The 15,337-nt window shown below is 57.9% G+C and overlaps 1 protein-coding gene across 8 annotated transcripts in view; it reads right to left on the bottom strand.

The window, feature by feature from the left end:
* Positions 1-15,337, bottom strand: part of GSE1 (Gse1 coiled-coil protein) — a 414,418-nt gene that overhangs the window by 36,226 nt on the left and 362,855 nt on the right. For 7 of the 8 annotated variants that reach the window (XM_080645776.1, XM_080645772.1, XM_080645778.1 and 4 more), the window contains one exon: positions 1,872-2,090. The exons of the other annotated variant lie outside the window; for it this stretch is intronic. In XM_080645776.1, coding sequence (XP_080501902.1) covers positions 1,872-2,088 — 217 coding nt within the window. In that variant the 5' untranslated portion in view covers positions 2,089-2,090. The remainder of the gene's footprint in view (positions 1-1,871; positions 2,091-15,337) is intronic. 8 annotated transcript variants of the gene reach the window in all.

Here is a 15,337-nt window from a genome sequence, read left to right as displayed (position 1 = left end):
ATCTGCAGGCCTCTCCACCACCTGCCTTGGCAAGGAGGGACGTGTGCCCTTTCATTGCCATATCCTCTGCAGATGTGGGGTGTCACTCTAGGACTCGAGCCCAGCGGGCCGGGAGTGGACACAGCTGCTTGCTGCAGCCCTGACGCTCGGGGTGACTCAGCCCAGGCGGGACCAGCATCCTCCCACATGCTGCTTTGAAAGCCACGCCAGCCGTTTCTTTGTCTTCTGGAACGCGCTTAGAGAGGACAGCCAAAGCAGGGAGCTGCTGGGCAGATTCTGCACCGGGGGCTTCTCACTGGCTGTGAGGAGACCCCGAGCCTCAATTCCAGCCAGCTATGTGCGTGGCTCCCCGGGCGCCCTGTAGCCTGCCCGGCTGTCTGGTCTGGGGCCTCAGTGGGTCCAGGCAGAGAGCTCCGCTCGCTGCCTCCTCTGGGCATCTGCTCTTCAGCTGGGTGGTGCACTGTGACCCCAGGCAGCCAGGCCTCTTGACACTGATGCTGTCACGGCCTGCAGCCTGTCGCTCAGAAGTGGCCATGGAGTCCCCAGGCTGGCGTGGAGGGTGAGGAGGGTGGTGCATGCAGCGACGTGGAAGGTCTGCTGGCAGCTACACTGCCCAAGTGGATGGAGCAGCCCTCAGCAAGTGGACATGAAAGCAGGCCCCAGTGGTCCTCCCTCCTGGGCCAGTGCCACCCTGCCCATCATTTCTAAGCTCATTCCCCTCACACTTCCTCCTCCATCCCAAAACCAGGTAGTACAAGGGGCCTGGGAAGAGACGAGATCTCAGAACTGGAAGAACCCCCAGCAAACCCAGGTCAGGGCAAACATCTGTTCCACTGATCCGAGGCCACAGAGCCCATAAGCACTGACACAGCTCCTTCCTGCACACGTATTTCCTGGGCGCCCCCGAGGGCCCTGGAACCCAGATGCCAAGGCTTGGGCCTTTGGGGTGAGGCAGACGACAGGCAGAGGCACCCAGAGTACCCACTTTCTCTGCCCCAGATGTGGGCCCCCCTCCTCCTAGCAGTAAGTCCAGAGGGTGTCTAAGAGGCCTGCACCAGAATCCGCATGGGCCCCGGTCTCCTGGCAGCTCGGTGGAAACTGCCCCCACCCCCGCTCGTCGAACCAGCTGCCCTTGACCAGAACTAACACGGGAAGCAGGACACATCCTGAGGAGTGCCCGAAGCCAGAGGCACAGAGAGCCTCAGGGTTCAAACGAGAAAAGTGAAGCTCAGAGAGGGTCAGCGTTTGCCAATGTCACACAGCATGTCACTGCCCAAAAGACACCAGGAGTTGGGGCTCTGGACCACTGGGCGACACCAACCCTGTCCATGCCCCAAGTATCCCCGCTTCAGTGAGCTGGGAGCTGCCCCAGAAACCCTGTTCCGGGATCATTCCGGTTTGCAGAGCCTGTTCCCTGACACACTGGAAGTGGGTATCGGAGCCTGGAGCCACATGGCTCTCTAGGGAATAGGTGACCTGGGGAGTGGGCTCCCAGAGGCTCCAGGGAGGCGGTCAGGGCTCAGCACTCCCGAGGCCACTCAGGGGCACCTCCCCCAGCCGGGTGCACATCCCACCGCTGACACCCCCACGGTGGCTCCTGGAGCCGAGAAGGGACAGAGCGAAAGCAGAAGCCAAGCAGAGGTGCCCATGGCGGGGTGGCTCGCTGGCCGGGCGGGGGTCCGGGAGGGCCTGCAGCTCACTGTGCTCCCACCGGACAGAACCAGCACAAGGAAACCGAGAGTGGACTGGAGCCCTGGCTCCTGCTCGTGGGACCAGCTGCTTCCCGGGCCGCCCTGCAGCGGAGCGGTCTGGCAGGAAGGCACGGGGGCTCCTCTCCCTCCCTTGGCCGTGGCCTGGCGTGCGCCTCTTACCTCTGGGCTCCTCTGCCTGTTTGGCGAGCTTGCGCAGCGCAGCGGCAAAACTGGAAGACGGCGCGGCCTGGGCCGACAGCGCACTGCTGGTGGCGGGGCTGCCGCTGGGCACCAGGGCGCCATTGAGCGGCGAGGGGGTGAGGGGGTTGACGGTGGCGGTGGTCCTGGTCGCGGTGGAAAGCATTCCTAGTGAAGGGGACTTGGGCTCATGGCTCATGCCTGAAACAGGAAGAGAAGAACCAGAGGTCACCCAGAGAGCAGGAGGCCAGCACCAGAGCGGGGTCCGGGGCTCAGGGGTCTGGCCAGCAGGCGGCATGCAGGGAGCAGGAGCAGCCTGGGTGGCCCCAGAGGATAGGCAGGCAAAGCAGACAGAGCCAGCGCTGCAGAGAGAATGGGCTGCGAGTCCAGCCAGTGGCCCCGAGGGTCCAGGGACACCCCCACCCTCCTGGATCCATAATTAAAGAACAAGGTATACGCCCAGGACCCCAATGGCTCGACCTGCACAATCCTACAACCTCTCCAGTGCCACTGGGCAGGCCTGGGAGAATGTGACAGCATCAGAAATCATCCCTGACCAGGCCTGGGGGAGGGAGACTGAGGCAAGGGGCGGGGCCAGCCAAACGAACAGTGATAATGAAGACAAGCAGGCCAGCAACTCATGGTTAACCTTTCTGCCAGGCCTCTGGCACAACTGGTGAGGCTGGCACTGTTACCGTCCCCATTTTAGAAAAATGGAAACAGAGGCCCAGACAGTGCAGACCCAGCATCTGACTGAGCATGGGGGCCCCAAAGAGGCAGGTCCCCAAGACCAGCGCACCCACTTCCCCTGAACACACATCCCAGAGAGCCCGGCCATGTTGGTGCCATTGGTCCCCTGCTGGGCAGGGAAAAAATCCTGGGGGCACGGGCCGGGTGCACGGAGGTGGCAGGTGGCCTGGAGGCCTTGTCTGTCGCCACCATGCCCTCCTGAGTCCCAAAGCCACCCAGGGATCCTGAATGGTCTCCAGCTGAGGAGGTGCCTCTGAGAACAGCCTGTGGAGGATGGGCCGCGTCAGCGGTGGAGGGATAAGTGGGGGACAGAACACGGTGTCCAGACCCCACCATGCTCCCTCACCAGGTGCAGACCCTGCCGGAGAAGCTCAAGATTCGGAACGGCAGAGGCGGGGAAACCCCCTCCCCACGGGGGGCCAGGGTCAGGCCACGCTGGCCAAGGAGCTGCCCCGCCCACCAGGGTGACCTCAAACGCCATGCGGGAGGACCTGGCCACCTAATCACAGCCCAGCCTTTCCAGTCCCATTCAAGTGTCAGCAAGGAGGCGGAGCCTCCCCCTGCCCTGCACGCCCCATCAATCAGGCCCAGCTCTGTCTTGGGCGGGAGAAGACACCATAAATAAGTTCTCCATGAACATTTCCTGCCTCTGGGGCCACCTGCCCAGGCCCAGTCCCTGCTCCCTCACTGCGGTGCAATTCTAGGGGAGTAAATCAAGGCCGGCGGCCTCGGAGCTGCCAGGGGCAACAGGTCATGCGCAGGAAGGAGCAAATTACCTTACAACCCCCAGACAGAGGCCTGGGAAGGCCGCGGGGTCATCCGGGGAGGGGGCCTTGGAGTCATGCGCGTGGGGGTGGGGCACGCACAAGAACAGAACATCCAAGAACACAACAGGGCAGGAGCGTGGGAGCAAGGCCCACCCCAGGCGGTGATTCCTCACCCAGAGCCCACCTCACCTCTGCAGGGTTCTGTGTCAAGTCTAAACGGGTCTGATTGGAACCTGCTTCCATGCCTCTCCCCATGCGGCCAGCTGAGCACAGGGGTCCTCACAGGGGCAGGCCCTAAGACCAGCCTACCTACTTCCCCTGAACATACGCCCCAGCCCTGGGTCCCAGAGGGCCAGGCCATGCTGGAGCCATCAGTCCCTGCTGGGCAGGAAAAATATCTCGGGGCGGGGGCCGGGTGCATGATGGTGGCAGTGGGGTGGGGGAAGCAGCTGACGCATAAAAGACAGTATTGATGCAGGCGCAAGCTCGAGGGAACACCATTCTTTCAGGTGAGGGCTTGTACCTCGGGAACAAAGGACCCCCTCAAGAGCCCCTGCACCCACAGCCAGCAGGCTGGCCTCCCAGCTGCCGGCGGGTCATGTGGGCAGCAATGCCCACGGCAGCAGCCCCAGAGTGGCCCAGGCACCGACCCGGGGCTGACCCCTGGTGTCCTCCTCTTTCTGGAAGGGCGGGGATGGGGTGGGGAGAGGGAGCCACATGTCCAGTCACCTGGAACCCAGCAGAGAAACCCAAGAACCAGGGTCCCTGCCCCTAGCAGCCTGATGGCCAGAAAGCACGGGTTCTGACAAGAGTCCTTTCTCAGCCAGCCTGGCGCCCAGCCAGCCACTCAAGGACCAGGGAGCACATGGACAACGTGCTCCGGAAGCTTGGCCCCAGGCTGCCTTTGGTGCCTCCCCCCTCCCATGGCCAGCAGGGACAGAGGATGGGAGGTGCGGCCAAGGCCACTAGTCAGCAGAAAGCAGGGGCCTGGAGGTAAGGGCTCAGCGCTGACTCAGCGGCCAGGCACGGGGCTTTAACCTGGCCCTGCAGCCCTTGGGCAAGTCACTTCACCTCCCTGAGCCTCAGTCCCCGGGTCTGTAAAACGGAGATAAGGAGAAAGTCTGCCTCATTGAGGTCAGTCCCGGAGGGGTTCAAGGAGCTAATTTATGTGCTGGGCTTCAGAGCAGGGCAGGCACACACCAAAGATCACTTGTTATTATACAGTCCAAAGCCAACTGGGGCAAAAACACTGCTTCTAGGTCCGGACGGGTGAGGGTCTGGCCAAGGCCACACAGGTCAGGCTCAGCAAACCAGGACAGAGGCTGCCTACTGCCCCACCGGGGCTTCGAGGGGTAGAGGCGAGGCCGTGTCAGAAGTCTACGCACTGCTTCGGGGGGGGGGTACCCCACCGCTACCCCTCCTCCTGCTGCTGCCTTCCCCAGGCCTTGGGGACAGCCAGGCCCAGCCTGGCATGCAGGCCTCAGGCAGAGGGCCAGGTCTATGACCCTGAGCGGGCAGCAGCAGCTGGTGAAGGCTGACACCCAGGACACCAGGGACTAGAGCTCTTGTCCTGCTGCCCACAGAAGACACCAAGGATGTGTCCCCACACACAAGAGCTGATGTGGGCCGTCCAGGGTCCTGCTCAGCACCCACACTCAATGCATCAATTGGGGGGTTGTCCACAGATGCTAAGTGGCGTAAGATGGAGACCTGCCTTTCTGGGGCCCCAGGCAGGGCTTCAAGTTCACCAGGTCTTGACAAGGAGCCCAGAGGAAGGGTCACTACAAGGGCCACTTGGCAGATGAGGTGTGTGAGGAGGGACTCTAGGGCTCCCTCACCCAGGGGACATCTAAGCAATCCTCAGAGGTCACACAGATCCTTGGGTCCCCTCTCAGGATAGCCCGGGAGAGGCCGCAGCGGCAGAGCCACCACTTACCATCCCTCCCTGTGCCCACTCCTCACAGCCTCAGGCATCGCCCAGAGGCCAGCAGCGTGCAAGTAGGAAAATTAAACAGCCAGGAGCTGTTTGAACACTGGTTAAGGCCATACAGATGGTTCAAAGCCACACAGTTAAGCAGCACAAATAGGACTTGAACCCCATTTCCTGGGCTCAGACACAGCATTCTAACCACTCATGACACCACCTGCCCAGTCTGAGACCTAACCATTAAATCTGACCAAAGGCGTAAACACACACAGTGAGCTAAAATATTTTTACCACAGTAGCTCGCCTGATAGTTTCGCTTTCTGGGGTTTCAGTTACCTCCGATCACTTGAGCTGAGGGTGGTCAGCTGCCATGCTGTGAGGATGCTCAAGCAGCCTGCTGAGAATCCGTGTTTCAGGGAGCCATGCCCTCCCGGCAACAGCTGTGCAAGGTGCCATCCTGGCAGCTGCTCCTCCAGCCTCTGTCAAGCCTCCAGATGAGACAAAAGCCCAGGCAACAGCTCGATGACAGCCCCATTGCAGACTGAGCCAGAACCGCCCGCTGAGCTGCTCCCGAGTCCCTGACTGTTTTTCAAGTTTGGGATAGTTTGTTATGCAGCATCAGTGACTGTCACTGCCTACTTGTCCCATCAAGACCCACCCTCTCAATCTGTCCTTATCTCCCTTCTTTCTTGAAGCCCAAGAAGTTCAACCATCTGATTGTCTAACCATTATGCTGTATATCTGAAGCTAAAATAAAATAGTATTGAATATCAGCTGTAATGGAAAAAGAAGTTCAACCATCGGCGAAGAATTACTATGTGCCTTTACCCTCAGAGTCCTGTCTGATGCCATCAATCACTCCTTTCCCCCCATCCCTTAGAGATGTGGCCACCTCTTTAAATCCCAAATACCCTAAGACAAAGGTGTCTGTGCCCATTCTACAGATGGGGAAGGGCAGGCTTGGATCCAAGGGCTAACATGATCAGCAGCAGACCGGTTACTCAAACACAGCACCTACATCCCACCTTTGAGGTCAGGGCCCAGACCCAGACCCATCCTGGGGCTGAGAGAGGGGCGGGCCCTGCCCTGCAGGGAGCCCACACCGCATGTCCTCTGCCACAAACAGGGAGGAGGAGCTGGGGAGCGAGGATGGGCAGTGTAACTGTTGCACCTCCCAGTGACCAGTCCCAGAGGCCGGGGGAGCAGATGTGAGGTCACTGCCCAATGGCCGTGTGACAGGCTGGCCAGCTGGCAACCTGGGTGAACATGCTGTGACTGCCAGCTGCCAGTGCTGGGCAGGATGGCACAGAGGTGCTGGATGGGCAGGTGGTGCCACAGGGCAAATCCCAGGCCAGACCCCAAAGTGTCACACGTCCCTTATGGCCGGGGGTGGGTGTCTTCAGTTGGCAGCAAGAGGAGCCAATCTCTTTTTTATCCTTTTTAAACGTTCTGTTCTAGTATTTCTGCAGTGAACCAGGTTTTTAAAAGACGGGGGCCCTCAAAGAGATGGAGACTCGCCTGCATGAAGTTGGCACAGCCAACTGGAACATGGGGTGTCCCCAACTAAGGCCGCCAGCCAGCCAGGTGCAGAAGCCAAGGAAACTGGGGTGTCCCTGCTGGAACTGGAACCCAAACCCAAATCCTCACCTACAGCTCCCCCTCGACAGCCAGGTCTGCCTCTCCTTCCTTTCCTGGGTCAGCCACCACCTGAATGTCATCATCAAGTTCCAGACAGTGACATCCAGACAGTGACACCCCTCCTCCCTGCACTGAGCCTGCCCTCCCCATCTTCAGACAAAGCCTGGCACCTGCTCCCCAAACCTGGCCAGTGGCCTGTGCCCCCATGTATAGCCCCCTGGGGCTCCCCCATAGCCAGCATCCCCCATAGCCAGCATCCCTGGGGCTCCCCCATAGCCAGCCATGGGCTCCAAGAGCTATGAGCCAGGAAAGCTGCTCTGCTGATGTCAGGTCACTTAAAATAGAATTCCAAATGAGCAGCTTCATTAGGCATCTAAAATTAGCATTCCTCCTCAGCATGTGTGCCTCAGTGGGGGTCCGGGGAACACCGCAGCCGATGGCAGCTCACTCACACCTAGGACAGAAAGACCAGGCCAAACTGGGGGGGCCCAGAGACCCTGGGTCACCCTGGACCTGCTGTGGACTGGCAAGGCTCTGAGGACCTCCCACTCCTTTCTTAGTACAGGCCGGGGGTCACTCAGGGCTGCTTGCTGCGCTTCCCCCGTAGGTCCTGCCCAGAAAGGTGGACCTGGGCCTCCCACACACAGCTGTGCTCCGGCTGAGGCCAGGCACTGTGACTGTGGAGGCCCAGGGGTGGGTGGAGGGGAGCCTGGGGGCGGCCCCTGCACCCTTAGGAAGCCCTGGGGCGCCTACTCCCCCTGCCCTCATTAGAGAGGTATTTATTAACTTCTGCCGCTTCTAGCCATTGACTGAATTCTTGTCTACATTATCAGCTCATGTAAATTCATTATCCTAACAGCTGGGAATGAGCTCTGTTGCGTGAAGGCCAATGATGGATGAGGGCTGGGGGCTGGGGGCGCCCCGGGAGGCAGGGCCGCTCCTCTCTGCCTTGTACAAGCTCTCCGACACATTTGACTCCGCAGGAGCAGGAGCTGGTTTCCGTGGCCTCCCGGCCTTCTCATTTGCATCACAGGCTTGTGTCTCTAGACAGGGCCTCCTGCCCCCTCAGCTGTCCCCTCTCTGGAGGAGAAAAGAGCCAGCACAGCCAGACCCCCAGAGGCAAAATCCAACAGCTCCTGGGCCCCTTCAAGCCGCCAGGACCCCTCCAACTGCTCTGAGCCCCAGCTTTCTGCCCCCCCCCCCCCCCCCCCCGCCGCGGATCTTTCTAGAGCCCGCCCAACAGAGCCCAAAGCCCAGGTACTTTCGCCAGAGGCTGAGGGCAGGCAGAGAGGAAAGCCCCCGGGCTCACAGCACCCACAGGTGACCAGGCCGCCACTCCATGGAAGGCGAGGGTCTGGAGAGGCAGGATGGCCAGGCCAAGTCTTGGAACCTGGGGGAGGCGGTGGCCTCTTCTGCTCGCTCTAACCTCTAACAAACTGCGGTGTCTTTAATCAATACTTTTTTCTCTCCTCTGCCTGCATTTTTAACATGACCAGAAGCGGCACAAAGCTTTAAAAAAAGAGGGTAAAAAAGAAAGGAAGATCCAAGAGTGAGGGGCGGGCCTGCTGGAACACCCAGGGCGTTTTCCCGGGTCCCACCTTGCTATGTTCTACGGAACAGACCCGTGGGGTGCACGCTGTCCAAAGGCTCCCAACAGCAGGATTTAAAGCTCGGGGGAGGCCCCACCCCTCCACCATTGAACATGGTCCCAGCTCCTGCTCCCTCCACCGCGCCACAGTGGAGGAGCCTTATTAATCAGCACTCAGCCTCCCCCTCTCCCTCCCTCCCGGCCTCCCGTGGACCCCATAATTACCACTTCCTTTCATCCCTGCTCTTCCCGGCTCCAGACCTCAGGCCTGCTCCCTCCATGCTCTGTAATTACAAGCTAATAGCTGAGATGAATTTTCTGCTGGCTCCTGGTTCAAGCACCAATCCGCCCCTGCCCCTGACGGCTCCCCCTGGGGTAATTACACCCCGCGAGGCTGGGCCCAGCGGGGCTTCACTTTCGGGCCGGTGCGCAATCTGGACTTGCATTCTCTAATCACCCCTCTTGGTAATTTTTCATTACCGCAGAAAGAAATGTTTGTGAACAAATAAAGGGCGTCCCCCCCTGGCTTGGGGCCCCTGTGCCCCCACCTAAAGGGGGATGCTTCTGCAGCCTTAACAAGGCTGGGTCACCCTGTACAGAGACCCAGGCAGGAGGCTGTGCAGTGCCACGTGATCTCAGGAGCATGAGTGGCTTCATAATAAATTCATTATTATATTTGCCTTCGGGTGTTCTGCGCTCACTCGCACGAAACCATTTTTCTTGGGGGCGGGGAGGAGCCTGGGAGAGTGGGGAAGGCCCTCTTGCTCCCAGATGCACAGGGGTGGCCTGCTGAGGCCTTAATGTCCTTTTTCTACTAAGGACACCCCCTCAGGTTGTAGGCTTCTAAGGGGATTGGGGGCTTTTTCTTGCCGAGTCCCTGAACTGGAATTACTCCCCAAGGCTAATGCCCTGAGTAGCGGGCAGGCTGAGCCAAGGCCCTTGGTGACTGCTGGAGCAGGAGAAGGCCCAGCAGATGGCCTGGATCCTGACCTGGAACCAGAGAGACAGACCCAGAGAACATAAGAGGGGAAGGAAGAAGAGGAAAGAAGGGAGGGGGAGGGCAGAGGGGGGAGGGGTGGGAGAAGAGGAGGGGGGAGAAAGGAAGGAGGTGAAGAGAGAACAGGGAGGGAGGCCAGTCTGTGTGTCTGCATGGGACCCTGGCCCAGGAGTGAAATGAATAACAAGGCCGTTCATTTTACAACAAGGTTGCCATCCTCCCTGTGGTGCAGACCTGTCACTCAGCAGCGTTTATTAAGTCACTACAGAATGCTGAAGGCAGGAGCTTATGAGCAGACAGTGTCTGCCAGACCCTAATCAATGAGAATGGGAGCCCACCCTCAGGAGCAAGTCCACCCCCACAGAGCTGGCACCACAGGGTGAGCTGTTTGCAAAGCTAATTCCGGGGTCACCAGGGAACCATGAGTGGGTTTGGCCCAGGCCCCAGGATGCCCCCACAGCTGCAACAAATGGGGGTTGATGGGGGCAACGTTTAAGCTTTCAGGAGAGACCCCTAGGGTGTCACTCAATGCGAGTGTACCACGTGGGAGGGGGGAGAAAGAGAGAAGGGAAGGGGCAGATCCACAGGGCTCTGGACCCAGGCTGCTTCACGGTGGGAGGTGTCCTGGGTAGGAGCCACAAAGTGTGTGGCAAGGACAGTGATGGGCACAGGGCTGGCGCCCAGGGCAGCCTGCTGACAGAGGCCTCCAAGGACAGTCTAGGGGTTGAGGTTCAAGGCCACAGTTGACTGGGAGTCCCAGAGGTTCCGGTGGAGGCGAAGGACGGAAGTCAGGCAACAGATGGCAGCGACATTTGACAGATTATTCTAAGCTGTTGCGTCTGGAGAAGCCTGCGCAGAACAGATGAAGGGCTCAGAGCAGCTCGGGGGTGGCAGGGCCATCCTGGGAGGGGTGGGAAGAGGCAGAAACCAGCAGCCTCGGGGACTGGAAGGGCCTGAAGCCTCGAGGAAGAGAACAATAAAGATAAGAAAAGGCTGCGAGACCAGGTCATTGTTGCAGCCCAGCATCCTGAACCCCCGGGAGCCATTCTCTAACAACAGTTGCTCATCCTAGAACACTTTGCCCCGAGCATCAGCTACCCTCCATAATAATGCCATGAACAGACCCTACCAGACAGGAGATCAGGCAAGCTACCCAGAGTCACACCGCTGAACCCAGAGAGCCAAGAACTGACCCAGCTGGCCTGATTCCCACCCGTCCATCACCCCTACATCCAATGTGCCGGGTTCAGTGGTCCCAGGGCCAAGAAGCCCCTACCATGAGTTTATCCTGCCTCTTACCCCCACTCTACAGATGAATAAACCAAGGCTGGGAGAGGGTCGCACCCTTGTTTAAGGTGGCATGCTAAGAGGCCGAGGAGCCGGGATGGGAACACAGTTTTCCTGGCTGCTGAACTGGAATTATCTTTTTAAAAATGAGAGGACACTGGAAAGGACCCCCCCACCCACCCACCAACACACACACACCAAGGGTAACCTCCCATTTTGCAGCCCCCAGTCCTGTGAGAGCATCCACCTATGTACTGCCCCCATTTCACAGATGGCACCAGTGAGAATCAGAGATGATACAAAGCCAGATTGTAAAGATGAAGACCTGGCCTTGGGACCTCCCCCTACCCCGATCCCCACATTCCTGCCTGGAATCCATGCTGGAGCCACATGAGGCTTAGGACACGACCTGGCAGCGACCCGGTGTGAGCTTGTGGCACCTGAGCTAACCAGGCCACCTCCAAGCTGAGCCTCGCTCACAAAGGAGCCCTTTCAGTGACTCCGGAGGTGCGGAGTGTAGGAAGCGAGTGGGGGGGTCAAAGGTGTCCAATGCGGACGAGAGGTCTCAAGGGAGAGGAACCCAACCTGGCCAGGAGGTGAACACTGAATGTCTCCCAGTTTCCATAGAGCTGCCGGCAGGCCAGGGCCAGCAGGTGGGCAAACAGGCCAGGAGGGCAGGGGTCAGGGCCAGGTCCTTACTATAACCTGACTAGGGAAAGCAGCAGAGGCTGCTGCCTGGTCAGTCCCCGCCCCACCACCCCCCCCCCCCCCCGCCCCATCACCCCCCTTCTTGCTTTTTCCCTGCAGAGGAGGCCGGCCCAGGAATCTGAGTTCAAACAGCTCCTGCCCGACCCTCTGAAAGAAGCTCCTCTAGCAGAGAGCAGGCAGTGTACCTATCGGAAGAGCATCGTGCCTCCGATACTGAGTGCAGGCTGACAAACGCCGTCTGTGGCTGTGCAGCGTGGGCGTTCTCCACCTGGCTCCCCAGCCCTAAGGTGCTCAGCGGCAGAACAGGGACCAGCATGCACATCAGCCACATCTTCACAGGTGACGAGACTCAACGTGGAAAAGGGTGCCACCTGCATCCCTGTTCGGGCAGGCGGGGAGCTTTAGAATCCCAACGGCAGGCACCACCAGGAGTGAGTCGGGGGACTGGATCACTGGTTAGAAAACCAGCCAGAAGACCAGTTTGCTGCCTGACCCCCTACTCAGCTTCTCGGAAGGGCCCTGTCAGGTCACGGAATGGCCAAGCCTCAGTTTCTAGTATTCCAGAGGGGGGAGACCCGACGGGAGAAGGCAGGGAAAGCTAAGCAGGCCCCCTTTAACCCACAGATCTTTTTTTATTTGGCCTGAAGTGGTGTTGTTTTAAGTGCAAATCAATGGAAAATATTTTAAAACAGAAAATTTCAAGTTAAAACGAAGATTTCCAGTTTCACTTAAAAAATCAGAAGCCACAAAACCATGATCTGGAGAGTGGCAGTTGTCCCTTAGTCTCCAGCTTGCCAGAGTCCCCGCCACTCCCTATCACCTCTGCTGGTCTGCTTGCTCAATGCCAGGCGGCCTCTCCAGCTCTGAAACCCTTTGTGGGCTCAGGCAATGAACAGCATCTGGAGGAACTTAATACAATACAGCAGCCGGGACCCTCAGCTCATATGTCAACATCTGAATTCAATCCAGATTCAGGAGGAAGAGGTCATCGCCTCCACCCTCAGCCTTGGGGGCAAGGGCCATCGGGCGGGAGGCCATGATCCTGGCACGTGCCAACCACAGGTGGGTCTCGCCTGTATCAAAGCCAGTTCACTCAGCCCGGCCGGCATGGCTCAGTGGTTGAGCACCGACCTATGAACCAGGAGGTCACGGTTCGATTCCTGGTCATGCATGGCACATGCCCGGGTTGTGAGCTCGATCCCCAGTGGGGGTCCTGCAGGAGGCAGCAAATCAATGATTCTCTCTCATCATTGATGTTTCTATCTCTCTCCTCCCTTCCTATGTGAAATCAGTAAAGAAAAAAAAATGTATTTTTAAGAAAGTTCATTCAAGCCAGGACCAGCCTCAAATTATAAAAGGGTTTTTGCTTTTGCCAAAAGGTCCATTCTCAAGATGGTTTGCAGACCAGACCTCTCACTAGAAAAATACTCCTACCGAATTAATTCTGCATATAGTTTTACTAAGTTCACAAAAGCCCACCTGTAAACCCCATGGATCTGTGAGGCATCCATGAACCCAGGTTTCAGACTCCTGTAACATGGATTCTTTACATATCAAACCCCGAGTATTAACACTCTCTCCTAACATGTTCTGCCCAGACTGAGTGGATACCGGGTATCAAAGGTAAGATTCAGAAAACTCTGTTTTTTCATGATGTTTCTTCACCTGGGCTCATCTGTCGTCTTCAAAGCCCTGGGTACCATGCCCACATCAGTACATGTCCCACTGAAGAAAAACCAACTACCCTCCAGCCAAAACGGGCTGTGGGGCAGAGCCACCAGGGCGAAGCTTGCATAGCAGACACCAACGATGAGTTGTGAGCTCCTTAGTCCCAACTGTGCCACAGGCCCAGCAGGCTGGTCAGTCACCTTTTCTCTGGCCACACAGTCTGTCACCAGTTGCCTAGGTCTGAATAATTCTGGACTCTGCTCAAAAATAAACAAACATTCCCCCTTAGCTCCAACTGGGAACTTGTAAGGTTCCAGTAACCCTGGCAGGATGTTCAGATCCGAAAGCAGTCTCACAGGTGCCGCTCCAAAAGATGTAGCCGAATTCTCTCGGATCATACGTTGGAGCCACCCGGTCCACCCCAAGACCTGCTGTGGATGCAAAAAAGGCCTCAAGCACAGTACTTACTGAATGTAGGATTTTCTTCCCCTCTTGGAATCCTTGGAGGCCAAGGGTTCAGGGGCATAGAGAGACCCCAATTAGTCAGAATGGGGCAGGTAAATAAAGGTCTGGGTGACTGGCTGCGGGTGGGCAGGCAATGGATCCCCACAACTGCTCCTGGAGCACCCAGTAGCTTCCTAAGGAGCTCAAGCCTTCCCACCCTTTCTCTTCTCCGAACCCGTGTGAACCTGCGCACGCGGGCTTGTGAGGGCGTTGCCACCAATGGTACAGACCCTGTTGGTAGCTGTGAAACGAAACCCCGAAGTCCACTGAGGGCCCTGGCTGCAGAAACCCTGGCACCCCACTGACCCCCCACCAGACACAGGACAGCTGGGGAGAGGAACACAGTTCTATCAGTTCCAACTTGGGAACCAGCTAGTTAGTTAAAATGCACTCCCTGTGCCTAAGTTACAGCCTCAGGGTCTGGCATCCCCACTAAGGAGCCCTTCTTAGTCTTATAAAGTTTTGTAAGACACATATGTTTAAAAAAATAACAAAGGCCTGAGGGTTGGTCTCTAAAACAAACAACCTCAGCCCACACCTTGGCTCCCCCTGAGGGCCCATGCAGGGTCCAGGAGAAATTCTTTAAGAGCCCGGAGGCCTAGGGCAGAGTGGGGCCAATGTGGAGCCTCGGTTCTACCCCCATACACTGGTGAGGTGGCAGGGGATGATCAGAGCCCCTCCTCCTCTGGGCGGAAGTCCCTCCGGTGTTCCCATCTGACCAGTTTGGGACACTAGTCAGCTTTACCCGTATTCAACTTTGTGAGCACAGCAGCGACCATGTCTAGTGAGTCCCCATATAGTTGAGTAGTAAAAAGCCGCACATCACAGGCAAGAGAGTTACAAAACTGCACTCAAAGAACAGGGGGAATTCAGTAGGATGAATCCACTCATCCCTTGGTTTTCTGTTCTCTCTCTACTATTACCAGCTGTCTGACTTCAGGCAGGAAGAGGAGCCCCATGGGACCCCCATTTCTCCTAGCTAGTGGTTATGGGGATGATCCTGACCTTGAAAGTCAGACCCATCTCAAGGGCAGACAAAACAGAGAGTGAGACCACCACCTCGGGAGTACACACAACAGCCCGGCACCTCTGGGTACAGAGAGGGACACGCCCACCTGGTCACTATATCCCGGAGACAACCCATTAACCCAGATCAAGACCTGCCGTGGCATATACAGCCACACCATGGGATTGCGTCATACGAAGGCATTTGTCCCTCTTGTTACCAAAGGGCTGAGCGGCATGTTAGGGTGCCCAGGACCCCAGGAGTGACGACTGGAGTTAGCACAAAGGAGGTTCCTGTCTGCCCCTGCCGGCAGGCCTCTCCCCTTCGGCTTGACACACAGATTTTCCTTCGGGACGGCTTAACCTGTCCCACATCAATACTGCCCTGACCAACGCTCATGGATCAATTTCTTTTATTGTTGCTGGTGGCCACAGACCTACTGTCTGAGCACAGGAAGGGCAGAGCTGGGGGAGGGGCAGTCGTGTGAAAAAGTGCCTCCCTCCTCCCAGACCCAGGGTGCAGCCACCAAGGTGGCTGAGAAAGGTATGTGTGCATGGGCACGTGCAAGCGTGTATACACATGTACGGTTTTGAGACCCTGGCAGCAGG

This window comes from Plecotus auritus (assembly GCF_963455305.1).
Source record: "Plecotus auritus genome assembly, chromosome: 10".
Lineage (NCBI taxonomy): Eukaryota > Metazoa > Chordata > Mammalia > Chiroptera > Vespertilionidae > Plecotus > Plecotus auritus.
The sequence above is the reverse complement of the archived record's forward strand: the minus strand, read 5'-3'. Positions and strand labels throughout refer to the sequence as shown.